This window comes from Suillus subaureus (genome assembly GCF_016647635.1).
Source record: "Suillus subaureus strain MN1 chromosome Unknown BJ212scaffold_42, whole genome shotgun sequence".
In the NCBI taxonomy this organism is placed as follows: domain Eukaryota; kingdom Fungi; phylum Basidiomycota; class Agaricomycetes; order Boletales; family Suillaceae; genus Suillus; species Suillus subaureus.
Window position 1 is genome coordinate 255,449 of NW_024538598.1, and position 26,420 is coordinate 281,868.

At 46.5% G+C, this 26,420-nt stretch overlaps 6 protein-coding genes across 6 annotated transcripts; 3 read left to right on the top strand and 3 right to left on the bottom strand.

Moving 5' to 3' along the window:
- Window positions 1-895: 895 nt before the first annotated feature.
- BJ212DRAFT_1303385 (uncharacterized protein) lies at window positions 896-1,981 on the top strand (the record flags this gene model as incomplete). The annotated part of the gene is made up of 4 exons (XM_041333407.1): window positions 896-924; window positions 983-1,362; window positions 1,394-1,628; window positions 1,675-1,981. 4 exons carry the CDS (start codon window positions 896-898, stop codon window positions 1,979-1,981), a joined length of 951 nt encoding a protein of 316 aa, XP_041188209.1.
- Window positions 1,982-2,237: 256 nt separating this feature from the next.
- On the bottom strand, window positions 2,238-4,258 carry BJ212DRAFT_1281780 (eukaryotic membrane protein family-domain-containing protein; the record flags this gene model as incomplete). Its single annotated transcript, XM_041331642.1, has 7 exons — window positions 2,238-2,556; window positions 2,609-2,829; window positions 2,880-3,044; window positions 3,094-3,422; window positions 3,473-3,623; window positions 3,683-3,961; window positions 4,010-4,258. 7 exons carry the CDS (start codon window positions 4,256-4,258, stop codon window positions 2,238-2,240), a joined length of 1,713 nt encoding a protein of 570 aa, XP_041188210.1.
- A 329-nt stretch (window positions 4,259-4,587) lies between these two features.
- Window positions 4,588-6,499, top strand: BJ212DRAFT_1386447 (uncharacterized protein). The gene is made up of 9 exons (XM_041336837.1): window positions 4,588-4,821; window positions 4,876-5,345; window positions 5,384-5,450; window positions 5,479-5,571; window positions 5,592-5,659; window positions 5,708-6,264; window positions 6,324-6,343; window positions 6,399-6,424; window positions 6,478-6,499. Exons 1-6 carry the CDS (start codon window positions 4,647-4,649, stop codon window positions 6,125-6,127), a joined length of 1,293 nt encoding a protein of 430 aa, XP_041188211.1. The 5' UTR covers window positions 4,588-4,646; the 3' UTR covers window positions 6,128-6,264; window positions 6,324-6,343; window positions 6,399-6,424; window positions 6,478-6,499.
- Window positions 6,150-8,575, bottom strand: BJ212DRAFT_1303387 (uncharacterized protein; the record flags this gene model as incomplete). Its single annotated transcript, XM_041333408.1, has 19 exons — window positions 6,150-6,175; window positions 6,324-6,343; window positions 6,399-6,424; window positions 6,478-6,518; window positions 6,574-6,684; window positions 6,742-6,843; window positions 6,878-6,950; window positions 7,008-7,084; window positions 7,141-7,157; window positions 7,205-7,251; window positions 7,303-7,335; window positions 7,361-7,486; window positions 7,535-7,567; window positions 7,618-7,637; window positions 7,691-7,700; window positions 7,757-7,810; window positions 8,067-8,094; window positions 8,237-8,414; window positions 8,548-8,575. 19 exons carry the CDS (start codon window positions 8,573-8,575, stop codon window positions 6,150-6,152), a joined length of 1,050 nt encoding a protein of 349 aa, XP_041188212.1.
- A 3,781-nt stretch (window positions 8,576-12,356) lies between these two features.
- BJ212DRAFT_1303388 (uncharacterized protein) lies at window positions 12,357-14,391 on the bottom strand (the record flags this gene model as incomplete). Its single annotated transcript, XM_041333409.1, has 9 exons — window positions 12,357-12,539; window positions 12,588-12,902; window positions 12,971-13,015; window positions 13,326-13,361; window positions 13,412-13,594; window positions 13,663-13,751; window positions 13,798-13,916; window positions 14,002-14,176; window positions 14,247-14,391. The coding sequence occupies 9 exons, from the start codon at window positions 14,389-14,391 to the stop codon at window positions 12,357-12,359; spliced, it is 1,290 nt and encodes a 429-aa protein (XP_041188213.1).
- Window positions 14,392-23,499: 9,108 nt separating this feature from the next.
- BJ212DRAFT_1449272 (uncharacterized protein) lies at window positions 23,500-26,274 on the top strand (the record flags this gene model as incomplete). The annotated part of the gene is made up of 8 exons (XM_041338670.1): window positions 23,500-23,534; window positions 23,586-23,661; window positions 23,698-23,721; window positions 23,776-23,951; window positions 24,738-24,834; window positions 24,885-25,327; window positions 25,373-25,572; window positions 25,622-26,274. 8 exons carry the CDS (start codon window positions 23,500-23,502, stop codon window positions 26,272-26,274), a joined length of 1,704 nt encoding a protein of 567 aa, XP_041188214.1.
- Window positions 26,275-26,420: the final 146 nt, after the last annotated feature.

Consider the following 26,420-nt stretch of genomic DNA (forward strand, 5'->3'; position numbering starts at 1 on the left):
TATTCGCGCATGATGCTGTACAGGCGTACAGATTGTATGCGGCTTGCACTGTCAGAGTAAGTATGTCTGAGGCGCGGATTTGACCATGAACAGGTAACAGGAGTTAACGGTCCTCCGTGTCTTGAAGCGGGCTAGAGTATCTCGACATTTCTAGAGTTCAACAATATAAGCATTATTCAGGGCTATGATCGACCCCCGAGTCTATCCTCCACGTGTATCGGAGGCCAACCGCGTGCGTAATTCCCTTGGAATCAATACTTTCTTGACTATTTACATCACCTTCAGGTTGCTTGAGATGCCAGCACGAATGCACTCCATATGTCTTTATCGATGTTGAGCAGCTTTGACTAAACTATAGTCGGTCGGGTGCAGTGCGCTTTAAAGGTACGCTAAGTGGTCTTGTCAAATGAGACAATTAAAGGAGGAACCTAGCTGTTCTTTTCAGCGTCTCTGCACACGACGTACCATATTCCGGCGTCCCATACATCCGAATCAGCGTGCTGATCGTCATTGCCAGTAATTTCTGAGCACATGCCATGAGCTCTCGAGAAATAAATAATAATAATGAGCAAGACGCGCGATGGATTTATTGGGCTGGTCTGTGGCAACTGCCCGACAATTGGTCAGTTGTTGCATTTTCTGCCTTTGTGCTATAAATGGGGTGACATCAATGGCATTGATGTGATTCTAGGTGGGTAATCAAAGTATTCGCTAGAGCATCCACACTTGTATCGTTTTCAGATTTTTGAAGAATTGCTTTGTGGATGTGGATGTGGATGATGTGGTGTGTCCACAGTAGCACGACCTATATATATTGAAATGCAGATTGCCCACCGCTAGACAGACCACCATCTCATATTCTTTGCAACTTTACGTCCCCTTCCCCCATATCATCATGAATTCGTTCAAGAAAATTTTCCAAAAGTGAGTCGACCGTTTTCGTGCTCTACTCATTGTCATTGTGGTAATCAATACCCCTCAGATCCAACGATGACCAAACGGCATCGCTTAAGCACACCAAATCAATGCCCTACCTCCTTTCCTCAGAAGGGGGGACGCGCGAACATCGTTCTTATTTTCCCAAACCTGTGTACCGTGGAAAGACCCCCCTTAAGAAATCTGACATCGTGTACATCGAGCAAGCTCCAGGGATGCTCGAGGTCTATCACGGCAAGCTGTCGCAACACACCTATTACCATGAGCCAACTCGCGTGACCCCTGACAAGCGCGAGGACTTGTTGACCAAGTTTCCTCATTCACCTGAACCAGTTGAGGGGCTCCCTCGCAGCGGCTTCAGAGCGATTTCTTTGAACTCTCAGAGTATCAGGCCCCAAGTACCTGTCCATAATCCGAGTACAAGTGGTCAGCAAGCCTACCCCTCCATTCATCGCAGAAAACAGAGGCATGAAGGCCTCTGTTGATCAAGCTTCTGTAGATGTACTGCAGATCCCTGACGACCATATTCGCAGTGGCAGACTAGCAGAACGTCTTCGCGCCAAGTCGAACACTAGTCGCTCGTACACCCCTGCTCCCCCTGCTCCTATCACCCACTCTCCACGTCCAATAATCTCGCACTCTGCGCACAGCTCGCGTGTAAACGTTCATCACGTTCCATCACATGTTGCCATGTCAGTCCTGCAGCACCAGACCATAGACATCCTCCCGTCCTCACAGGGACTACCGTGAATTTTTGGAGGAGCGGGATCCGAACGTCATTCGTAGAATGATCAATCAATATCCTATAGCGCCTCTTTGCAGTGAACGTACCCCAGAGTACTTGCGCCCCATTCGTTTTGACATGGTCGATCCGCGCTACTTCCAGAAGACATTTAGGGAGTACGTAGAGATGGCTGTTGCCCAAGGTCGTCCCCTCGACGCACGCGTGGGTGGCCCTTACCGCCGCATCATTGACACGGTCGACCTAATAGGTATTATCCCGGAGACTGGCAGTGGTTGGTCTCGGCAGGTTGTACATCGGTGATTTTATGAAGACGGTGGTAGTTTATGCAGAAAGAGTCTTGACGTTATCCTACTTGCTCATGTATGTCGTATATGTTCCTATGCATATGGTTTATGATTTATGAAACAAAAAAAAATTGCTATTTGAGGGAGCTTAACGCACAGCAGATTATGTACGCACTTCTACTTAGGCAGCGATTTTTAAGTGCAGTCGATTTTATCACATCCGGCAGGAACGTCAAAAAAGCATTCTTATCATTCACCGCCGCAAGCTTCTATTACCAGATACGCTTCACCATTGTAAATCGAGTCAACTCTTCAAGGGGTACCCGCTTCTTGTCACCACCACCGCCTTGTCCATTACCGCCACGCATGCGCCCCTCACCCATCTCACCTACTCGTACGGCGTCGTCTCTCCAATCATCCACCATCTTCTTGAGCTGTTTATTGTACTCGCGCTCTTCCTTACCTTCCCCTATAGGATCTCGCCCAAAGTCGTTGATGATGTCCGCAGCAGCACGGGCCTCCATGCCTGCTCGACGACGCGTCGCATATGAGATGAGATTCACACCGAGAAGAACTTTTAAAGCAAGAAAACTAGACAGAGGAGTAAGCTTTCGCGAAACTATGACAACAATAGAAACCCTACCATAACCAAAATGCCACCCCCATCACGGCCCACTTCAGTAGATGTACGACTTCGGCATTCGACATATCCATGAGAGCATCCCAACCCCATTCATCTTCAAAGCGAAGAGAAAAGACGAGAGTTAGTGACTGAAGGCCAACTAGAATAATGACAACTGCAAGTGGAAGGGAGGCAAAGCCAAGTCGCCGGGCTACTAATGGTGACTGATCAACATAGCTATGCTGCATTCGGTCAGTGAAGGCAAATACGAGTCAAAGCTAAACTGCTAGACCTTTCGAGCACCCAGCCGTCCTATAGCACTTCCACTAGCCAAATCACGACAGAGCACATCTGTGTATCGCTCATATACAGATGGCCGTATGTGATTAAACTTAGAGATGAATGCATGTTTCAGCCAGTCCACGAGGATCTCAGATGCCATCACTGTCACAACAGGCTGATCGAGCTTCGTAAGCGGGTCTGGACGCGGTGTCTCAATAACCTACGTAGGATATTGTCCATAGGACATTGTTGCCTATGAACCAGCCAAAGCTCATCGGGAGGACAAATCCACCTGTGAAATCGAACTCAGATCCACTCAGCTCGATTAAATTGCGGAATGCAACAATGAGAAGCATGAGTGAGAGCGTAAACCGTTCCACGATATCCGCGCATGTGATTTGGAAGAGGTTGTCCTTTTCAAATTTCTTGAAGACACTTCCTTTGATTTCGACGAACTGATTCGAGACGAGAAGAGTCAGGAGTGCGTGGTCATAGGAATTGACAGCCACATTAAGAGATAGCAGCTGGTAAATCATCACTAATGCGTGGCAAACTAAAGCAATGTTAATGACGCGATATAAAGGAATATTGACAGAGACAAACCAATGTAGAGAGTAGCTAGCCCAAAAAATACGAATGGACGAAGCGTGTTGGACGTGACTGGCACACGATGAGAAAGTACCTCGAGTGTCGAGCGGGAAAATAGACAGTCAAGGATATCCTGCCCTATCGATGCGCACAAACGGTCAGCAATCTAAGACGGAGGAAGTTTAGTTATGTGGAACGATTGAATCGATGTATAAACAGACGCACCTCTAACGCGTTGAATATTACGTATAATTTGATAGTGTCTTGTCCGCGTATGGAGTGATAGATCTTACTGGCATCCGTGAGCGGAATCAACACCATGATAGAGACCACAAGCAGCATCATTCGAAGAATGTCAGCTTTCTGTGATGGCGGGAGAGGCAATTTGGAGACTTTGAAGAAATTCAGAAAAAATCGGATGGTCGCCAGTGCGAACCTGATGGGTAGTATAGTAAAAGTATAGAGGAACGAGTCTAAACAAAGTATGAAGCCAAAGCCAATGATCTACGCCTTATGAGCACCATCATGTCACTCACATGAATATATACGCACCTTTTCCATTGCCAGAGGAATACTCAGAAAATTGCCCACCCTCTCCCACTTCAACTCCTGGTGCGAGTCAAAGTCAGTCGCAAGGAGCTCTTCCCGTAGGTAGTCCCACAAAGAAAATAAAGGCTGGTCTTGCTGCAGATCTTGACCCCGGGCCATTGGAGGCGGAGAGGCAGGCGGAGACGGCAGTATGGGAGTTGGAGGAAGTGATGCATATGTCAATGGATGGACTTCGAGTTCGGGTTCAAGCATTCTCTCGCATCCAAGGCCGTGGTCACCGAGTGGTGTATGTCTCGTTTTCTCTTCTTTTACGTCTGAACTGCGAACAACATCATCATCAAAGTCGATGGATGAGGACCTTCTGCGGCGACCGCGCGAAACTGGTGTGGAAAGTGGCGAAAGCTGCGCATTCCACTGCGCATTCCATGTCGCACCAATAGATGCGGAGGAGAAGCGCCTTCTGGAGCGTCGTGGAGAGGTAGCCATATGCCGCAAACGTTATTATAATTGTTTGAATTGGAATGAATATTACGGCCTGAAGTTCATCGTGATGGTAAAGGTTCACGTTAGCTACCAATACGTCCTGATATGGACATTAATCATTGCCATCGATTGTCTGGACTGCGTTTGAATTTCTTGCATGGATTATTCCTTCATTAATACAGATATCACTAGCCCAAGCATGCAAAGCACGCTATCTTTCATGCATGATGCAGCGTACCCAGAAACAGTCTCTTCCTTGGAGAGGAAATCCGGCGTGGACCGCTCTGAGACTCGCGCCGATCAATCTCAGGATAGACCTGGTACACTCGGTGGTACGTCTAGCAGATCCAAATCTGTTTGACTATTTTCTGACATAGGTACCATAGTTCTTTCTATCCCTTCCGAACTCATACATCACATACTTAAATACCTGGGGAATGCAGACCTGGTGAACACCGCAATCGTATGCCCCGCTTTCCGATCCATTTCCCAGCGCGTGATTTACAGGAACGTCCAACCTACCGAAGACATGATTATACCATGCCTCAAATGTTTTGCATCGTACCCGCATCTTGCTTCCTGTGCTCGTACTCTGATCTTGGCTGATGCTACTCGACATTATGACGTATTCTCCAATTACTTCAACCTGCTGCGTAGCGCATTGCTAAACGCTTCTTCGCTTACGGATCTTACAATTCTTCTCGACGGCCCCTACGCAAGATATTTGCATGGGTGTTCATTTCGACTTCGTTCTCTCACTACAACACTCGATTGGGACAAGGACTTCATCAAATTAATTACAGAGCAGACGGAACTGCGCAATGCCATGTTTGGCGGAAAATTCGTGAATGATGTGGTTCTACCTAGCTGACACTCTCACAAAGCTTACAAGAGTCTCCTGCGTCCCCTTTGGTACTGGCCGCAGTGGTTCCGAATCGAAAAATCAAGGAAGTGGAGCTCTGTTTGCTGCAGCACTGCGCTTTTCAAAGACGACATCCTTAATACTGCATCGAACATCCTTTCCTATTCTACCGGTCCATTGACCGCACTGCAGCTCATTACCCGCCTCAGCGACACACCGAGTGCACTCGCAGCCTTGAAGCAATCGCAAAGAATTTGCCCAGACTGAATTCGTTTGCCTTCTACTCGAGCGATGGAGTGGTCTCGCAGGTGCGCCGTCTTTTACCAACATCCAACATTTGCTCAAAGCAACTACAGGAGCTTCTTGAGGCCTTTCCCGAATTCCTCTCTTGCTTTGAATGCCTCAAATCGCTGACACTGATGTCGCGAAATAAAGTTGATGCACTACATGACAAAACTTTCACGGCCACCCTCGCGTCAAGGTGGCACACGTCATGTCCCTCTTTGCAAAGTGTCTCACTTGCAGGGTCTATATGGTTGCATAACACCCGGCATGGTTGGGTGACGTTGGGTGATCTTGAGCGTCTCTTGCGAGAACGGCAGGGGCTGCTTCTGTCCCGTCAGAGGCACTGGACAAAGGCGGACCCAAAAACGATTTCACTGGAAGAGGTGAAGAGCAATCTAGAGGAGAACAATGAAGATACAGAGCAAGGAAATCAGATGGAGCAGCAGATGATCGTGCTTCGTGACAGTCTCCTCCAGTTTGGTGGCCCTTGATAGGCGAGATCTTTATGCTAGGCTACTTATACATTCCGACGTGGTATACTGTGATTGTAGGATGATTAATCAAGTCTAAGTGAGGTATGTTTTTGATTGGACTAGATTGGACAAAATGTCGACATCTGCAATGTTGTCTGGTCCGTTTCCTGGTTACTTTCGTGCAGACTAAAGAGCACACGGGATGCCAACATACTATGGAGGACAAGTTGTGGCCTGTCATGATGTATCAGTTTTTTGATCAGATCATCCTAAACGAATTGCTACGCACAAGTCCATCATCTCGTCATATGATGCCTTCCCCACATTAGTAAAAATTGTCAAATGAGTAGATACACCATGCAACCTACCGGCACCACAGACGTAATTAATATATTGGCCACAGAAACAACTAGAAGAAGGGCTTCAGCATGGGACATGTTAAATTGAACAAAAGGTCACCGCACAAATTATAGCAGTCATATATCGTACTCCGCCCTGGAAGACGGCTCTCACTATACGACTATTGTAATCCCTGTAGTCTTGATATCTCTTGAACACCGTTAAAGACATCAGTACTGTAGATGGGATTGAAAAATCAGTGCTAAAATAGGACGGAAACGAGATATCCTTACATAGTTCGAAGGCTACAAGAAAGCCGTACTGAATGGCACTGCTGCGACCCCCTTCAAAAGTGCAGTTACTTGTGGGGGGAGCTTTAAAACCAAGGTTGCCGTCTACAACAATGAAAAAAGAATAAAGGGGACTCACCTGAAGGGTCCACAGGCGCCACTAATAGATTACTGACAACATCTGTGATACTGACAGCACACGCAATGGAAATCTACGTTGCGATGTCAACAGACGATGAATATGAGCACGCATAACAAGACCAACGTACTACTGCTGAGACCAGTAACACTGCCAAGAGCTTTTTGTTCTGTTTCCAGAATGCATATGTACGAACAACCAAAAGACCTATACAAGAAATGATAGATTTCAGGCTCAGAAGACACTGCAGATATGGAGCGAACCTTCAGCAGCTACAATGCTAATGATGTGAATTGCTGCAGTAAGAATCAGTGACAAGACGCTGACTGTTCGGGATATTGATCACCATTTGAAGCCGAGCTGAAGCGTGAGCACTGTATTCGATGTCCTTCAGTTCATACAACAACCACATAAACAAAACACACCAACATTTTCGTTCGCTCGTGTAGCAATGGCAGCTAGTCATTCGTCAATGTTACGTACCATGAGATAGTAGTACGGTAGCTGCTCACCATATGAAGTCATGCCAGCTGCTACAAAGGCCATGTAGCGCGAAATTACGAAAAGAACACGACTGACGTTCCAGCGCGTGTTCCATGTCCATTGAACCTCGCAACATTTGTCAAGAGATGTTCGAACTCGATCAGGAATACTCACTTCAGGTTCGAGCGTTAAGAAATAATCGAAAATCTACAATGTATAAGAGGGGATGTTGTCCATGGTTTGGTGACTAGACCTACCAAAACTCCTAGACCACCGACTGCCCATATTCTAGATGAAAATAGTGTAAACCCCTGTGTGAAGTCCACGTACCATTGCAATACTAGTGTAGTTACAGTCAATAAAACTCATCTGGCAAATACACTCGGAAATTCTTACCTTTGCCGTCTGGATTCCCGTATTGACTGTAGGCGCGACCATTGCACGCTTGTACTAGATAAGGCTCCAAAACTCGCTCCTAAGATCTTATATGCTTACACGATTTGAATTTGAATCCGATGTGCAAGATTAAAACAAATTGCACAGGTGATCAATATTCAGTCAGAACAAGGTCCCGTTGATATCTGCATCGAAAAACTGATGGTGGCACCGAATCTCTCCACGCAGGGAGCACTACAGGTAATGCTGTGTGGGAAGGACCTGGCAGAACCATATTCTGCCAGTGTGGCAGGTGGCGGAATTGACGTACAATTTTGACGCCACTTTCAAGCTTCAAGCTTCAAGCTTCAAGCTCAAGTGTGCTACATTATTAATGTGAGACCGAGTCCAAGTCCTTGCACTGTGGTCCGTGCCAGTGACTATCGTCTCGCCTACTACTGCCGCATACCGGCATCAGATATCGGTCCCTCGTCAACACACAGCAGTTTCGCAAAGTCGAATGCTCTCCATTCCAGTACTTCTGTCCCATTCACATCCCAGTCCAAGGCAAATTCTGCGTATATCATTCGTTCCCTATTACAAATGGCTTCTAATCGAGCGAACTCAGCATTGATGTCGTCAAGCGAGATAGATTCTGGACCTTCAAGATCGCAGCTGACTGTTGCAACTTGCAAGTGGCGGGACAATTGTGAAATTAGTCTTGAGTTGCCTGGCAACCTTCCCGGGAAGTCGTCGTGATGTCAGATATCAGTGATGCATTGATGCTCCCATCATGATAGCGAAGCACGGACCTTGCCGAGTTTCCGTTGATGCGGGCATAATAGTAGTTGCAGTTCGACAAATATCTGTTGGACTTGGCAGAAGTAGTAGTAGGATCCCCCTTTATGAACCTACTTCCGACAAGTGAATTGAGAGGATGGCATCCAGACTTAGACATTCACTGGTAGAGAGCCTGCAGTACATCTCCGGGTTGGGTTCTGCCACATTCTGCCTAGGAGGTTCTGCCATCTGCCTGGCCAATGCTTGGCAGTGCCAATTCTGCCCTGCCACATGGCGGAATAGCAGAGTTCTGCCCACAACACCAACCACGGGCACTGAGCTTGCCCACAAGGGTGAATTTGAAATTCAGCATCTAATCACAGAAGAGCACTGGGCAATGTGTGCGGGTCAAGATGTTGAAATCTCAGCGGCGGCGGTTTGCTCCACTTGTTGGCGGATACTACATGCGAGACACCCATATACGTACTATGCAGGACAAGCTGTGGGTTGATTTGGGCGCCATCCTCTCGGCGCGCGTCAACTTACATATCCATTGTCTCACACCTTTAGTGGCAATCGGGGTCGTGGCACAGCAGAAAACTGGCAACTCAATTATACCACTCACTGCCACCGAATCATATCACATCGGGGTTGGTTTACGACACCTGCAACTCAGCTCGTCTGTGTAACAAAAGATGATGAGCGATTCACGTTGTAGGTAATCCATGTGGATGCCCGAAAGTGCACGTGCAGCTATTTGTCCCAATAGAACAGTAGACAAACCGCACAAACAGCGGACGTGACACGCACGTACAGAATTTTCGTTAGTTATACTCGTTGGCTTGGTATTTGATCTCACCGCGTCGCCTGTGCTCCATATTAATCAGATGGGCAGCTGTAGCCAAGAACACTATCAGAAGATACCGCATAACAAGAATCGGAATAGTAGGAGTATAACAACATAACTCTGCCTGGCTCCCTGTCATTGAGGTGTGTACCGTGACATCATGATGTTGCAGCTCATACCTCGATGATATAACAACGCACATGCAATCGTATGTAGTGAACGGTGTATTTCGGAGTCGGGTTCCTCATTGAACGCGTGGACTCGTTTGTGAGCGTGATAGCATTTTGCCGTGCTAAAGAGTTGACTGACGCAATACGATGGCTGCGAGATGAACAAGAGCCGATGAGGAGGTGCCGAAATCTAGTGGTGCGATGGGTGTTGACGTACTTTGAGACATGTATGGATCTGTAATCCCACCTGCGGTGGGAGCAGAATAGGGTGAAGCACGACGATTTTTTTGCAACCTGTGGGGTCTAGAGGAGTTCATTTATTTGAGTTTGATAAAGAAGCGAAGAAGGTTTGGATATGTTATCGGAACCGTGGACCGAGAGCATTGAATGTTTAAATGTTTGTTCGCACCGTCTGGGCGACAGCGTTCGGTGCTGCTGGTAAGAAACGTCTGGATGTCTACGTATAGGCGGGAAAGAGTTGACACCAGGGATCGAACCAAGAACAACCATTGTCAAGGTGCGTATATGGAATTTCGTAGTTTAGATATTACACAGCGTGCTTGGGACTGCGATCATGACCTTGGGATTGTTCAAAGTAGAAACTGCAGGTCGCGAGCTTGGAAGAACACTATGAGATGTGGGTTTGCCAACGCTTAGTCAGAAGGTTGGGGACGAGTCGTCATGCATATACATACGCTGAGATCGCAATACCTGATGTAGTAGTTATACCACACCGGTCGCACTGCATCGAGCCGTACACGGAGGCGCCTTTGTGCTTGCCATGGTCCTCCTGAAGGATCAGCTCACCGCATTGCACTTCAGAACACGAGATCTCCTCGACTTAATGAGAGGCGTTCTTGATGTGAGCTGCTTCTGAATGTCTGCATACATCTAGAAACTCGGCCAAATTCAATATTGAGTTCGTCGATGAGCTGAAACTCTAATACATATTAGGATTTCGCGTACATCTGACCTGTATCACTCGCATCTTTCACGATGGGATTCGCTGGTGATATATCGTCGAGTGAAAGCGAGGAGCCAGGCGATGGGGTGTTGTAGAAAGTATTGTATGGCTACAGTTATATGTAGTTGTGACAGAATGTGTGCCAGCGGGCGCCAGGCTTGTAAATGGGAAACTTGATAATGTTGTGTTAGAACTGAAAAGAACTTATACGCGAAGCACAAAGCCCACTGAATAGAGCAGGCGTACGTTCCGAGCAGATCATGTGCATGAGCGCTTGAACCAGCTGAGGCTCACAAGGGCCTTTGTAAGCGTCGTTGTGGAGATTCACATTCTCGTGCTTGAGAATGGCATGACATTAATTGGTCTGTGCGCTCCCCCGGCGCCCTACAATACTTGGTAGTCCACCCGCCCACCTCCCATTAATATTTTATTGCTCACATCTAAGTGCTTATATTACTTCTCCTTCAGACCCAACGTCTGTTTCCGATATTTTCTCCTCCCGATACTGTCGAGATACGCACCTAGGTTCGACCCAATCTGGGTGTGACCAAATGAGCGTTAGGTTCGAAGGTTCGCAGGGGGGTGTGACGCGTGACACACTGCACTTAGGTTCGACGACCAATGTTGGGGTAGACACATTCCCTTGTATACATGCAGCGCTAAGGGGCTGTGGTGATCCTCATGACCTGCAGCTGGAGATGCTCACCTCAAGAGCTTTGTCTCTAATTTGACTTCCATCTGGCAACATGGCAATGTCTTCTCGCTATGTTATGGTAAAGTCTTGTCAGTGTGGATCCTCCAATGTTTGGCGAGTGAGCCATAGCTCAGTCCACGAGATGGACATGGTCTGAAACATTTCCCATCCAAGTTTTCCACACCATGCCTGACAGGGCCGTGGCAAGCACAGATGTGTTGCGAACACTCAGTACAAAGACTTTTGGATGCATTAGATGTTTTTTTTTGCGTTTTTACCACTTGTCACAATTTAGGTTCAATGGCCTCAAAATTGGTGTGACCGTCATGAAAAATAGGTTCGATTCGCCAGGTGTGTGATGGTGTGATGAACCTAGGTGCGTATCTTGACAGTACACGTTGACTTGTGTTTCGTACTGAGCTTTATAGTCTCAGTCAAGCAACACCAGCCCATCCCACACAAATAACCAAATCATCTAGCTTCTCGATTCAACTCATGAAGATTTGTTGATGCGGCCTCCTTAGAATTCTCTTTCTGAGTCATCGCGTTCTAGATATTCACTATTGCTACCCCCAACAAATATCATTCCCTCTTTTATCTCCCACTCAAAGACCAAACATCAGCAAATCCCCAGGTTCCTTTTCATCCCTTAATGTTTCCTTGTATGCCTTAATCTGCATAATAAGACAATTTCAAGAAACTTGCTCACACTTAAAATAAGGAAAATAAGGAGGTCATGATTCTCAAGGCGGTTAGATCAAAAAAGGCACTATTATTTGAGACATGGAGCGAGATACAAAAAAGTAGGCTAAGGGGAAATAAGGAGGTTGACGAGTCAAAGGACAAAAAGGAGCAGATGATATTAAGGCAGCAGGTCCAAAAAACATCGAAAAATGCATAATAGTGTGAGTGGCAGCTGTGCAAATAGATGAGACTGAAGGTAGGGAGGTGGACATATGAGTTCTGTAGTAGGATATCAGTGTCAGATTGAGAAAAGTACTAAGAGACAGAAAAACATTACAGATGTGGATACGTGAGCATGGATTCATGGGAGCTTGAGTGTCACCATCGGCACTGTTGTCCTGACCCCTGCGGTGTGCGTGCTTTAGGAATGGTTGGGATTGTGCAACAATCTCCAGGATGCATCCAAGGGATAGTTCATCAATTCATTCCATGTAAGCAATGGTGTCTGTCTCCCAGTTGCCTGACAAAAATGCAGTACCAGTATTGCTCATCTTGTTCGTGGCTTGATTAAGCATCAATATGATCTTGTGCAGTTTCTTGTCATTGTCTGAAGTGTCGTCCAGTAGTATAAGATTGTCCCAAGCCAAAATAAGTGTGCACTCAGCCTGCAAATGAGAAGTGATTAAGTCTTACAGAAGCAGCAAAAAACTTACAGCCACAGTTGCCAGTGCAAGCATGGCTTGGTGTCCAGGTAAGCCACAGTCAATTATGTCAATTTTCTCATATCCTTGGATAGCATTAAGGTGGGCAGCAAAAACATGCAAGATGAATTCAGACAGAAAGGCTCCAGGTAAGTCCTCATTGTCTGGGTCTTCATACATGAAGCATGAGTCCTCGAGCTGATATTCAGCATATTCCTTTCGTGCCTTGGGAGCCTGGAAGTCATCATTTGAAGCAAAAAACGTCACCAGGGCACTGACAGCAGTGGAGCCAAAGACTCCCCTCCACTCTGAAATCCTTTGACAAACCTGCTGAAATGTACATAGTTTACTGACTTGAATATGAAATAATATTTTACTCACCACATGAAACCCACCACTCTAGCTGTTGGCCTCAAATTCTCTGGGTGCACCATTGTACACTATGCTGAAAATATTGTAGCAGATGTCCAAAAGTTTGTCATCGGGGATGGTCCAAGGATAGTTAGAGTTTCCAACCCAGTACATTACTGCTGGAAGGAATTTAGAACACCATTTTCTGTTCTGAGCATTGCTGGGTAAGTGAGCATTCTTGGGTTTTTCTTTCTTGAGGCTGATCATCTTTTGTCAGTTGGCTGCACTTTCAGTTTTGACAGGCTTTGAGTTATCTGACTCAACAATATCAACTGACATCTGTTGAAGGAATTTGTCAGCTCTCTCGTGCTATGTCAGTAAATTGAAAATTCTGCATACAGAGGTTGTGAGCTGAGTTTTCACTGCTTTGTTGGCCTAGTAGATTTGTGGCAAGTGATTCACTAGTTGCATTATCTGATCCTTACCTTGGTACCAACCTCAGGCAGTTGCTGATCTACCATCTCGACATCATTGTCCACATCGTCTACTGGATTATCGACATTAGGGCCTTCATCAGCATCTGGATCATCTTGGACTTCACATTCTTCTTCTTCCTCCAACAAGTTGGAAAAGGCACGCTTCTTTCCCCTGGACACATCTTTGGCAGTCTGAAACATATGCACAACATCCTGCCTTCATTCTAGTATACTACCCATGAAGGTGCAATTTCACTCACTTTCCCAGCCTGATTTTTAACCATTTGCTCATCAAATGTCTCAGGTTCATCAACATCTTCTGTCCACTCCAAGTTGTTGTTCGAGACCACTGACAATACTATTAGCCTTGCTCAGAAACACAAGTTAATCCATACCCTGAGCGCTTTGTGTACTTGGTGGTGCAGAGGGCTGCAGTTGGGACTTGGACACCACATTTTTCACCCACTTTGTTACTCCCACTTCCTCTGAACATGGTGTGGAAGACTCGGATGTGCTATGGGTCAGCGAACAAATAATATCAAAATAATACAAGGTGAGTTCTGATAGAAGCAGCATTGTTGTTCGAAATAGGAACTTACAATGTTCTTTTGATTTTCCCATCAGTGCTTCCCACACATGTCTGACTTAAAGTGGATACACTGGTGTTAGAAACCTTTCGATTCGCTTTGACGCCGTCCTTAAAGGTGATCTTCAAATCTTGATACTTGTTCTTCCCTGTGTTCACAGCATTTTGAGTTGTGTTTGCACTGCCAGCTATATCAGTCAAATTTTAATGGTAAGTCCTTGCAATAGTACTTTGGATCACCATGTATCGCTTGCTTACATGTTTTAGGGCCTGGCATAGTCATTGCTGCATTTTCTGAGTCCAGGGATGACACTAAGGGTTTAGTCTTCTTCAATAGTGGGCGAGGCTTTGGTCTAATGAGCAGTCCAGGGCCAGCAAGCTGGGCACTCTGCTCAACAGCCATGGCATCCTCCTTAGCAGCAATCTGCTTGTGAGTACTGTCCAATGCAGCAGCCTTAGCTACTTTCACTGCTGCTTTCTGACTTTTTTCAGCTGTGACCACTTCCCTGGGACGCTGTACTCAATTTGTGTCAAGGACAATTTGTCCTGGGTGCTTATTAGCATTGCTAGGGCATGTTGCAACTTGAGGCATTCAAATAGAAGAAAACGTCGACAGTAGGTGGATATCAAATGTGGGGTGGTAGAGAAAGAGGTGAAAACAGTGAGGCTTTTTATTTGAACATGTAATAGTGTACAATTCACACACTTAATGCAGCTCAAACTCTGCATCACTCCCCAGTACTTTGCTGCCACCTTATCCACTGCCCAACATGGCCCCAAGGACGATCAGGCTTGTTTGTCAGGCTCCAGGCTGCAACTGTATATTCAAAAACAAGTCTGGTCTGGTGAAGCACAATCACATGAAGCATTCAGTACTCCCACAGATCAACTGAACTGTCCCAGGTCCTGGCTTCATAGCTCCAAGGGCATGATCTCCAACTCCAGCAAGGGAAAATGATGATCATTTTCATCATGGTGCAGAGGATGAGCAGGAGAATCCAGGATTCATACCCAAAGAATGTACTTGGGTGGACATGGGACGCTTGTTCCATGTGTTCCATCCACATCTCACAGGTAGGTGTCTTTTATCAAGTCCTTCCTTGCTATCTAATTGAATGGTTTTTATCACAACTCAGGGCTTAAATGTGATGCTGATGGTGCATTTATTGAGCAAGATACACCTCCCTTGCTGCTTATGGATGCCCCACCAACCGATGTGGGAAACACAACAAGAAGAGAACTGGAAAGTAGACTTCTAATGTTGGGCTAAATGTGCTATGCCTAGCTGCTATTCAACCCTAAAGGGTTTCTGGACTAAGCTCAGTGCTCAGAGAGAGTAGGAAATCATGCTAAAAACTGCTCAGTCTCAGACTGGTACTGGTAAGAGGTGAAAACTATGATGATTACATAAGCACCAAAAGTGCGAACATAACACTAAGCAATATCTGCCTCTACAAGCCCACAGTAAATGAAATCCCTACACTGACTGGACACCTTATCAAAACAGAGTCGAATTCAAGACAGCAGAATTCCTCTTCACACAGAACCAAATGTCCACAAAGCAAATTGACATGCTCCTTGACTTATGGGCTGCAACCCCCATCAGACATGATGATGCTCCTCCCTTTGCAAACCACAAGGTGTTACGGTGAACCGTAAGTCGACTAGGATAGGCGCGACAATAGGTACTCGATAAGAGTACGCCTAAAGCCGGATCGTGTCTTCACAAATGTAAGGTTCTTAAGACAAGTTAGAGAGAGTGTCTCTAACTTGAATATCGGTTATCAGACGACTTAAGATTGGGGGTCTTAAGCGAAGGATAGTTCAGGTTGGACCTAGTAGATTAAAGTGAAGTCTACCTAAGTACAAGACCTAGTTTATATAGTAGTAGCCTGCTTTAGGGCAGGTACGTATTCGTCATCGAGTTGAGTCAGAGATAAGGGGAATGACGTCATCAAGACGAGTCAGAGATAAGGGAAATGATGTCATCGAGACGAGTCAGAGATAAGGGAAATGAGTCACCTAGCGACAGCAGCGGCGATCGTGGTGTAATACAGATATGGAAAGCACAGTCTACTGATGGCGCAACGTGGCGCGGTCATGACGTAATACACAGATAAGAAGAAAAGAGATAGGGGGTAACCGTGACTGTAACATTACCCCTCGTTTAGCGATGAAGTCACCGACTTCACATATCTTGGTTAGCCCAGTAGATGGGGTCCATGTCGTAGTTGGAATCAAGAAGGTCGTCTTGTTCTTCCGTGATGGTAGGTTGCACCAGATGCTCAGCATGAGCGATGGCGTCTTGCTCAATCTCCCAGCGAGCGAGTGCGTCGTAGAAACCGATGTCAGTCCATACCAAAGGAATAACCGCTTCTCCTTTTAACTCTCTACAGAAGACCGACAGATGACCCGGCGTGTACTCTTTGCAGACTCTGCAGTAATACGCTGGGCAATTCTTATGACGGTGGCCAGCGATGTGGCAGTTACGACATACGACGTTATCAACCGGCGATGTTTTCACAACCGTGACAGATGAAGACTGGGCTGGGGGGGAAGGCGACCGTGATCGTTTGAGTGGTGCTTTAGTGGGGGAGACGGAAGCGGCTCGTTTGGCGGCGAGGCGGGAGGATCTCCGCTTGAGCGGGAGTCGTCGTGTGGTACGTGTGATTGGGTCAGGAGAAGGAGAAGCCGGTACATCAAGTACGGCAATAGGAGGGATAAGATCATCCTGATGTTCCACGGTAGTTGCGACGTGAGTTGGTGGAGGTACAGGGACGACGACATGGGGGGAGGGTGGTCGTGCGACAGGGTTAAGAGTGATTTGCTCAGTGACGATGTGAATGGCTTCTCTGATAGCGTCTCTTGTTTCTTCTGGTAAGAGTCGGATTGCGGTATTGCGAATGCGGATGTGAAGGTGACGAAAGATAGTCTGATGACGTTCATCGTCAAGAAGTGCGGCGGTGCGATCAATGAGGCTGGCATCTCTAATAATCCTAATTATCAGACCGCTGGAGATTGCTCCTCTTTCTCCGAGGAGACGATCTATCTCAATAGCGTATTGCTGCGAGGTAATGGCGGATTCGAACAGGGCACTGGTTTCGACTTGATCAATGACAGAGAAGTAGTCCGTGAGGGTGGAATCGTCGGTAAGGGTGAGGGTAGAGTCCGAAGTAGGTGGCGATGTTCCAGAGGGGGATGCGTGCTGTGCGAGGTTGGCAGCAGTGGCAGTCTGGTAATCTAGGAGCGTTAGGGGGTGGGCATTTCCTTCAGCGACAGTGTTCATGGCAGCGGTAAGTTCTTCGATACGAAGGATGCAAAGGCATAGTCGTTCGATGTGGGACATTGTTGGGAGGTTTACAATCCATGGGCCTTCTTATAGGTGACAAGGATATCGGAAGCGTTCCTGAGATTCTCCTCAGGAACCCACTTGTTACTGGCAGATGAATATCCTTTCCATGATAAGAGATAGCGTCTTCGTTTACCCGTTCCTTTGTGCGATAAGATCGCATCAATTTCATATTCCTCTTCGTTATCAATGACATCAGGGGGTGGATCGTGGAAGTTCGGTCCGTGTACTTCTGTCTCGTGATAGGACGATAGCTCGGAAGCATGGAATGTGGGATGAACCTTCCACTGAGGTGGTAGCTGGAGTGTGAACGTGATGGGAGACAGGATGGCGGTGATTGGGAATGGACCATATCGTTTGGGGGCAAGCTTTCGCGAGGGTAATTGCGTGATCAGGTTCTTTCCAGATAACCAAACTCTATCTCCAATCTTCCAGGGATGATACTTCTGCCCGTGCATTCTTTCTGCCATGCGTTGCATTGCAAGGTTGTGGCAAGAGAGTGCTTCTTCTCTAGACTTTTGGAGCGAACGGAGTCTATCCGCTGCTGCGGGAACCGTGGAGTCGGAAAGGGTATGTGGAAGGGCTCGTGGTTCATATCCCATCATGAGGAAGAAGGGGGATGCATTTCGAGAGTCGTGTTTTCGATGATTATGGACGAATTCTGCCATGGGGAGATGTTCTACCCAATTTTCGGGATGATTCCGACAATATATTCGAAGGTACATTTCCAATTCCTGGTTGAGTCGTTCGGTCTGTCCGTCGGTCTGGGGGTGATAGGCGGTTGACGCTGCTATGTCGTACTTCAGAAGCTTGGCAAGAGCTTGAGAGAACTTGGATATGAATTGTGGACCACGATCCGAAATAACCTTTTCGTGCAGGCCGAATCGCCGATAGACGTATTTGAAGAATTTATTGGCGACTCCTTCGGAAGTTATGGTTTTGGTACATGGGATAAGAATTACCCCCTTCATAAGCCCATGGTCGACCACGACCATGACAGAATCAAAACCCGCACAGGGGGGAAGGTCGGTGATAAGATCAACCGAGACCTGAGTGAAGGGAGCTGCGGCAACAGAGGAGATGGGGACAAGGGGGGGGGTTGTCGGATGAGTGTCGGATTTCATTTGCTGACAGAGGGCACACCCCTCAACGTATTTGCGAATGTAGGTGCCCATAGCGGGCCACCAGAAATCACATTTAACCAATTCTTCTGTTTTGAAACGGCCAGGATGACCGGCGGTGGGGTGGTCATGACATCGTTCTAATATGAGGTGCCGACCGGCAGGGCGGATGTAGGTGCGGTCCTTGTAATAAAGGATATCGTCCTTGATTTTCCAGTCTGAGAGGGCGGATTTCATGGGGGGAAGCGACAGACCATCCAATGCATCGGAAGCAGCAGAGAAAATGGGGTCAGGGTCGGAGGGATCAGGATTTATGAGTGTGGTCATGAGTTCAGTATCGAGGAGGCGAATGAACATGGAGTCTGGTAAGAGTGTTTCGTTGGTGTTATCATCGGGGGAATCTGTCCCATGATCAGGGCGACGTGAAAGGGCATCAGGAGCAACAAGCTTTGTTCCGGCGACGTGATGGAGTTCGATATCGTAACATGACAGGATTAACTGCCATCGGGCTTGTCGGCGGGTTAATTTCTGTGCGGTTCTAAAATACAGGAGGTTCTTGTGGTCGGTGAATATGATGATAGGGTGAGGGTTCCCTTCCAGATAATGACGCCATTCTGTCAATGCACGAATAACTGCCAGGAGTTCTCGATCAAAGATTTGATAGTTTTGTTCTGCGGGGTTCAATGTCTGAGACAGATATGCACAGGGGTGATAGACGCCGTTATCATCGGTCTGGAGCAGGACCGCTCCAGTGGCAACGAGAGATGCATCAGTGGCAACAGCAAACTGTCTGGAAGGATCTGGGTTCCGAAGGACTGGCTGCTTCATAAAGCATTCCTTTAGTTCGGCAAAGGCGGATGTGCATCGTTCCGTCCAAAGGAACTTGACGTCTTTCTTGGTGAGATCAATCAATGGTCTGGCGATGTCGGAATAATGGGAAATGAAGTTCCGGTAGAAATTGCAAAAACCTAAGAATGACCGAACTTCTTTTACGGTGGTAGGTGTAGGCCATTCTCGAATACCAGTGGTTTTAGCATCGTCCATTGCTACACACCCCAGGCGGATAATCATTCCAAGGTACTCCACTTCTTGAGCGTCGAAGGTACATTTTTCCGGTTTAAGGAAAAGTCTTTCTTGCCGAATTCTTTCAAGGACGCGCCGGGTTTGTTCATGATGGGAAGTGAGGTCGTTAGAAAATATCAGGATATCGTCCATATATATGACGAGCCATCCTTCATTAATCTCCTGCTGGAACGTTTTATTCATGTATGCCTGGAAGGTAGCCGGGGAATTGCAAAGACCGAAGAACATAATGTTTGGCTCGAAGAGCCCGTATTCCGTAGTAAAAGCAGCTTTCCATCGATCATCTGGGTGAATGCGGATATTGTTGTATCCGGACCGAACATCCATCTTCATAAAATATTTGGCACCATGTAACCGAGCGACCAGGGAAAGCGGTAATGGGAGTGGGTAGGCGTTTTTGACGGTCCATTCGTTGATATACCGATAGTCTTGGCAAGGACGAAGATCTCCACTTTTCTTTCCTACGAAAAAGAAGCCACTAGCCTGCGGCGACTTTGATTCTGAGATAAATCCCTTCTGAACGTTTTCATCAATGAATGTCTTGACTGCCACCCGTTCTTTCTCGGATAACGGATATACTTTGGACGTTTTGGGAATAAACCCAGGCTTGGTGTCTATTCGGTGATCTATTCCAGGTCGTTCCGGTGGTAATTGATTCAGGCCATCCTTTGCAAAGATATCGGCGAAGTCGTGAAGGTAAGAGGGGACAAGTTCTTCGAATGACTTCTTCTTCTGTTCAAGTCCAGCAGCTAATGCAAATTGCTGTGCTTTGTTACTGGTCTTGATATATTCGGTGGGTCGCGGTAGAGGTGTGATCTTGGGTTGCCGTTTTTCCGAAGTACTAGTCCCGTCTTTCGTTAACGGGGTGTCTAACAAGACGTTGGTGATTACCCGGAGCTCGGTGGCATCGGCGGGATACTCGACTAAGAACTCATCGTCTTCTAGATGATAGGTAGAGATTTCTCGCACGGGTGGTGTGTAGTTAGTCGTCCATACGTCGTCCTTTGTGTCAAAGGAGTCGTCCTCGTTGTCAGGTATAGGGTCCAGATCAGGCAGCGCCGATGGGACTGCTTCTTCATCGATTATTTCTTCGATTGTGGCGCGTGGTGATTCTTCAGCCGTCTTCCTGGGAGGCGCCTTGGGCAGCACTACAACCGGGATCGGTTCCTCTCTTTCTAACTCTTTACGGAAGAGGGGAGGCAAACTATTCTTCTTCCGTTCTCTGTCGACTTCTTCTTCAATTTGGTCGCTCTTCTCTGTCCTGGAAAGTTCCAGTGTTTCTGCTTTCCATCGGATCACCGGGTCCATAGCGCGTAGCCAGGGGATTCCCAATAAAATCTGATCACGTCGGCTAAGCCGTGTGATATTAAACTTTCCGATCATAGACCGGTTGTCTATTTTGACAATGAGGACACAGTATCTGGTAATAGCGCCTCCTTTCGCATAACTTCCATCCGCAGTAGTGACTTGGAATGGTTTTGAGAGTTTATGCGTTCGAATCCCATGAGTCTTGACGAATTCTTCGGAGATGAAGGTTCCGGCAGCGCTGGAGTCTACAACGGCTGTCGTTTCGACGGTTTTCAGACGGGTTTTGGAGATGAGGGAAATGGGAATGCGAAGTTCCTTTCTTATTCCAATACTCTGTACAAGTCTGATGGTTACATCGGAAGATACTGACGTCGATCCAGTCTTCCATACTAAAAATCCTCGGCGAGGCGACGGACCGTTGTATCTTCATCGTCTAGGTCACTATCGTTCATCTCCTCCCTTCGTACTGGGATCTTCTTCTTCTGCGGGCACGCTCTGGTGAGGTGGCCTTTCTGGTGACAGGTGAAGCATAGTCCTTTCTTCATATGGTCACTTCTTTCGGCTTCAGTGAGCCAGTCTACTTCCATGGCGTTTGGGTCGTGTCGATCAATGGAAGGTCTGGGTACATAGCGCTGCCCAGAGGGTTTGGTGGTGATTCGATGGTTGGATCTGAATGCGACACCCCTCTGGTAGTTGCTATCAAGTCTGACGACTGCGGCGATGTATTTGTCGAAATCTGTAGGGATGGTTTCCATCTGGTAGACGGAGTTAACGATTCCCTTCTTCAATCCGTCGTTGAGGAACGTGATTAGGACGGCGTCTTGCTTGACACCAGCTTGTGCGGTGAGGGTCTTGAAGCTAGCGATGTAAGATGTGATATCGCCCGTCTGTTTTAACGTCCTAAGTTTGTTCATGGCGGTACCGACAGCGTCGGCAGGTACGAAGGCTTCTTTGAATTTGGTTTCAAAATTCACAAAAGTCCCGTAGGATTTCGCGGCGGAGTTATCGACTTCAGTGTAGAAGGTGAGTGCCCAACCCATAGCACTGTCTTCGGTCATATACGCAAGAGCGGTAATAACCTTCTTTTCATCAGTGTTGTAGATCGTAGCGTTAAGCGCGAAGTACACTTTTATCGCATACAACCAACGTAGTGCCTGCTGAGGGCTCCCATCGTAGGTAGACGGAGTGCCGGCTTTCAATTCTGGGGTGTTGGTGACGGTGGACATCCTGAGTGTCTGGTCTAGTGATGCCTTCTGGTTCAGGGGAACGTTCTTCATTCTCTCGCTGAGTTCTTCTTCTGGTTTCTGTATAACCTCTCTTGATGGAGAGGGTCGGTGGTGGGGACTTTAATCTTTTGTTACGGTGAACCGTAAGTCGACTAGGATAGGCGCGACAATAGGTACTCGATAAGAGTACGCCTAAAGCCGGATCGTGTCCTCACAAATGTAAGGTTCTTAAGACAAGTTAGAGAGAGTGTCTCTAACTTGAATATCGGTTATCAGACGACTTAAGATTGGGGGTCTTAAGCGAAGGATAGTTCAGGTTGGACCTAGTAGATTAAAGTGAAGTCTACCTAAGTACAAGACCTAGTTTATATAGTAGTAGCCTGCTTTAGGGCAGGTACGTATTCGTCATCGAGTTGAGTCAGAGATAAGGGGAATGACGTCATCAAGACGAGTCAGAGATAAGGGAAATGACGTCATCGAGACGAGTCAGAGATCAGGGAAATGAGTCACCTAGCGACAGCAGCGGCGATCGTGGTGTAATACAGATATGGAAAGCACAGTCTACTGATGGCGCAACGTGGCGCGGTCATGACGTAATACACAGATAAGAAGAAAAGAGATAGGGGGTAACTGTGACTGTAACACAAGGACATGTATGCAGCCATTGATGTGACCCTGCTAGGTGATGTCCCCTGGAAGAGCTTCACGATGTGCTACAATGGCATCAAACCACAAGACAATATACCACCGTGGATGACCACCAAATATGATGTGTGGTGTAGAGACCCACTGGAACTTGTGTGCAACATGCTTGCAAATCCTGACTTTGATGGGGAAATTGAAGTTTTGCCCTACTGTGACTACACCACTGACAACAAATGGTACTGGAAGAACCTTATGTCAGGTGATTGGGCATGGAAGCAAGCAGTATGTTTTTTCAAGTCATAATCATAGCATGCTGACAATCATATTAAGGATCTTATTGCTCAAAATCCAGGGACCCATGGTTCAACATTTGTGCCACTGATCATGGGAAGCGACAAGACAATTGTCTTGGTTGCTACTGGACACACAGAGTATCACCCACTTTACCTATTGATTGGTAATATTTTCAATAGTGTGTGATGTGCACATTGCAATGGTGTTGTACTTGTTGGGTTTCTTGCTATACCAAAAAGTGAGTACCCACATGTCAATATCTCGTATCATAAACCCATGTTGTTTGTTTAGGCACAAGAGAACATAATGGGTGCAGTCATTACAGAAACTTCCAGTGACAACTCTTCCAGTGGTCCCTGGCAAAATTTTTTGAATCTGTGAAAATGTTCATGGAAACTCCTGATATCACACACTTTCCTAATGGCCACTTTCGATGAACAATATATGACATTGGCCCATACATTGCTGATTACCCAGAGCAGGTAATGCTATCTGGTGTTGTGCAGCGATGGTGTCCATGGTATGACAAAATTTGTTTTATTTATATTTTTTCTTAGTACATGCTTTATAGGTGTCTGGCAGATCCCAAAGATCTTGACAGTGGTCAGCCTTGTCTGCATCAGTGTGAAGAACACACAGAGTTACTTGTTGACCAACTGATGTGTAAACAGCTGTGATTTGAGTACGGCATCATTGGCAATCTTGTTGTAAGTTGCATACTGTTTAAACTTACCAGGCCTTATATAAATTCTCTCTGCTAGCCATTCACCAATGATTTCGCTCATGTGGATATCCATGAGCTTCTCTCCCCCGATCTTTTGCACCAAATCATCAAGGGAACTTTCAAGGACCACTTAGTTGATTGGGTGGAAGAGTACTTGACAATCACACACAGTGCTCACCATGCAGCTGAAATTATGGATGATATTGATTGCAAGTGTTAAGGTTGTACTCAAGGGGTAACTGGATCTGAAGGGCTTCAGCCTCAGCTCGTGCGCTGTGCCCCTTACCCGAGTATTGCCCCTTATTTCAGGAAGGCAAGCCTAGTGCGTCCGGAAGGTTGGACGAGTAGCGTAATGGATCTGGATGACTTCCGGATGAGGGATAAGTATCGTATGGCTAATCCGGATGAGTCCAGACTAGAAACTAATGGTAGTGGACTGTTGGGGACAGAGGCGGATATGGATAGACTATAGGAATCAATCCTAAGTCTCGGAGGGTGATGAGAGTAGAGGTACTCAAGTCTGGAGGACAGGAATGAGCAGAACTAAGATGATATTCAGACTGAGGTACTACAGAAAGTTACAGGAGGTTATATACTATAGGTATCTAACAGAATGATCAATCAGCAGAGTCCAAGGCTATGTATGAAGCATGTGGATAGTCTATTGGTAAGTAGAAACGGATCACAAATCATGAAACGGAAATGAAACATAGGTAGCAGATAAGGGAGCAGGACGGATATACAGATAACTGAAATACCGGAGTTAGGGGGTTACCGAAAAGAGATGAGCGCTGGTTGTGGATTCAGATGAGTTGTGGACTGGACCAGACGAGTGGACAGATTGAATGACGAGATGTTGGAGGGGGATAAGATGTGGATAGCATCAGAGATAAGATGTGGATCTGAGATAAGGGTCAGATCTGAGATCCAGATATGCGGATATGACAGCAAGTATGTAAACTATTGAATGTTCAACAATGACTACTGACGACACTAAAGGATAGCAGCAGTAGCCCCATTTGCTGGGTTACAACACTTTCCAGATGGGCGCGGATTCAAGCAGTGGACTGGCGATGACTCTAAGGCATTAATGAAGGTACACTGCAGTAATTCCATCCTGTGCAAGTCAACTCATGAAATATTTAGGTCTATATACCTGCAATCAAAGATCATGTTCCTGAAGACATAACACATGCATTTAGGGTGTGCCTTGATTTTTGTTATCTTGTACGGTGTGAGGCTCTCACTGAAGACGACCTTCTACATGTCCAAGAAGCCCTGGACCATTTCCATCAATACCAGGAGATCTTCAAGACAAGCAGTGTGATGAAGTCATTTTCTCTTCCCTGCCAGCATTCTATGTGTCACTACATCTTGATGATCCGACTTTTCGGGGCACCCAATGGCCTTTGCTCCATAACAGAGTATAAACATATTAAAGCAGTAAAAGAACCCTGGTGCCGCTCTAGCAGGTTCAAGGTGCTTGGTCAAATGCTGCTAACAAACCACCGCCTTAATAAAATTGCAGCTGCCCATGTGGATTTTGAGGCATGTGGCATGCTTCATGGCTCTTGCCTCTCCAAAGCTTTGTGAGAACTTCAAAAACGTGCATGATCATTTAAAATAATATTTAGCACTTCTCATCCCACAACAGGTCACAATAATCATGAAGATGGTGACTTGGATGAGGACACAATGGTTGACACAGCACTTGAAGATCTCCCTGGGCACCTGCAAGTTCATGAACCTCAAAGTCAATCCATTGAGGGAGATGATGTTGAAGTTCTCAATGGACCATTTGTGGAATCCCATGTTGAACTTGGAGTGACAACCCGTAAGTCAATTCATATGCTCCTCAACCCACCCTTCTTCATGATACTTAGGTTGTGTCCTGAATGTCAATACACTTGGCCTTCAACTCAACCTTCTGCATTTTTCTGCCATGATTCAAGAATTCCTCCATGACCAACTCCATTCAAAGGACCCCAACCCTGCTCCTTTCAATCCTGCAACAGCCCCAATATTCTTGGGGAAAGTGACACTTTTTAACTCTGCTGCTGCAACATTCTATGCGCCTAGTGATCTGAGTGGTACCGGAGGCATGCACCATGAGCATATCTGGTCAACACCATCATGGTGGGGTGGTGTGGCTATGCATGATTGCATTTTCATTAACTTGGATGCTGACATGGACTCTCCCATGGGCAGGCTTGCAGTTGCACAGGTCCTATGCTTTTTCTCATTCAAGTATCAAACATCATATTTTACTTGTGCTGTTGTCTGTTGGTACTCTCATGTACTCAAAAGACATGATCCGGACATGGGCATGCATATTGTCACACCTGCAACAACTGACGATGGTACTCCAGATATTTCAATTATCCATATCAATTGCATCTTTCGTGCTGCCCACCTCATTCCAGTATACGGGCCAAATTTTATTGCTCATGGAACTAATCCACATGACTCCTACAATGACTTCAACTCATACTATGTCAACAAATACACAGATCATCATGCTTTTGAGATAGTGTGACCTCAGGTAGGTATTATGGGACCGTGTACAGCGGCCTTAAACTCACTGTTGATAACTTTCTAGAGACATTCTACTGATGGTGGACTGTGCTCGATGTCGTATCATGTTACAGCATGTACTCAGGTAGGTATTATGGGACCGTGTAC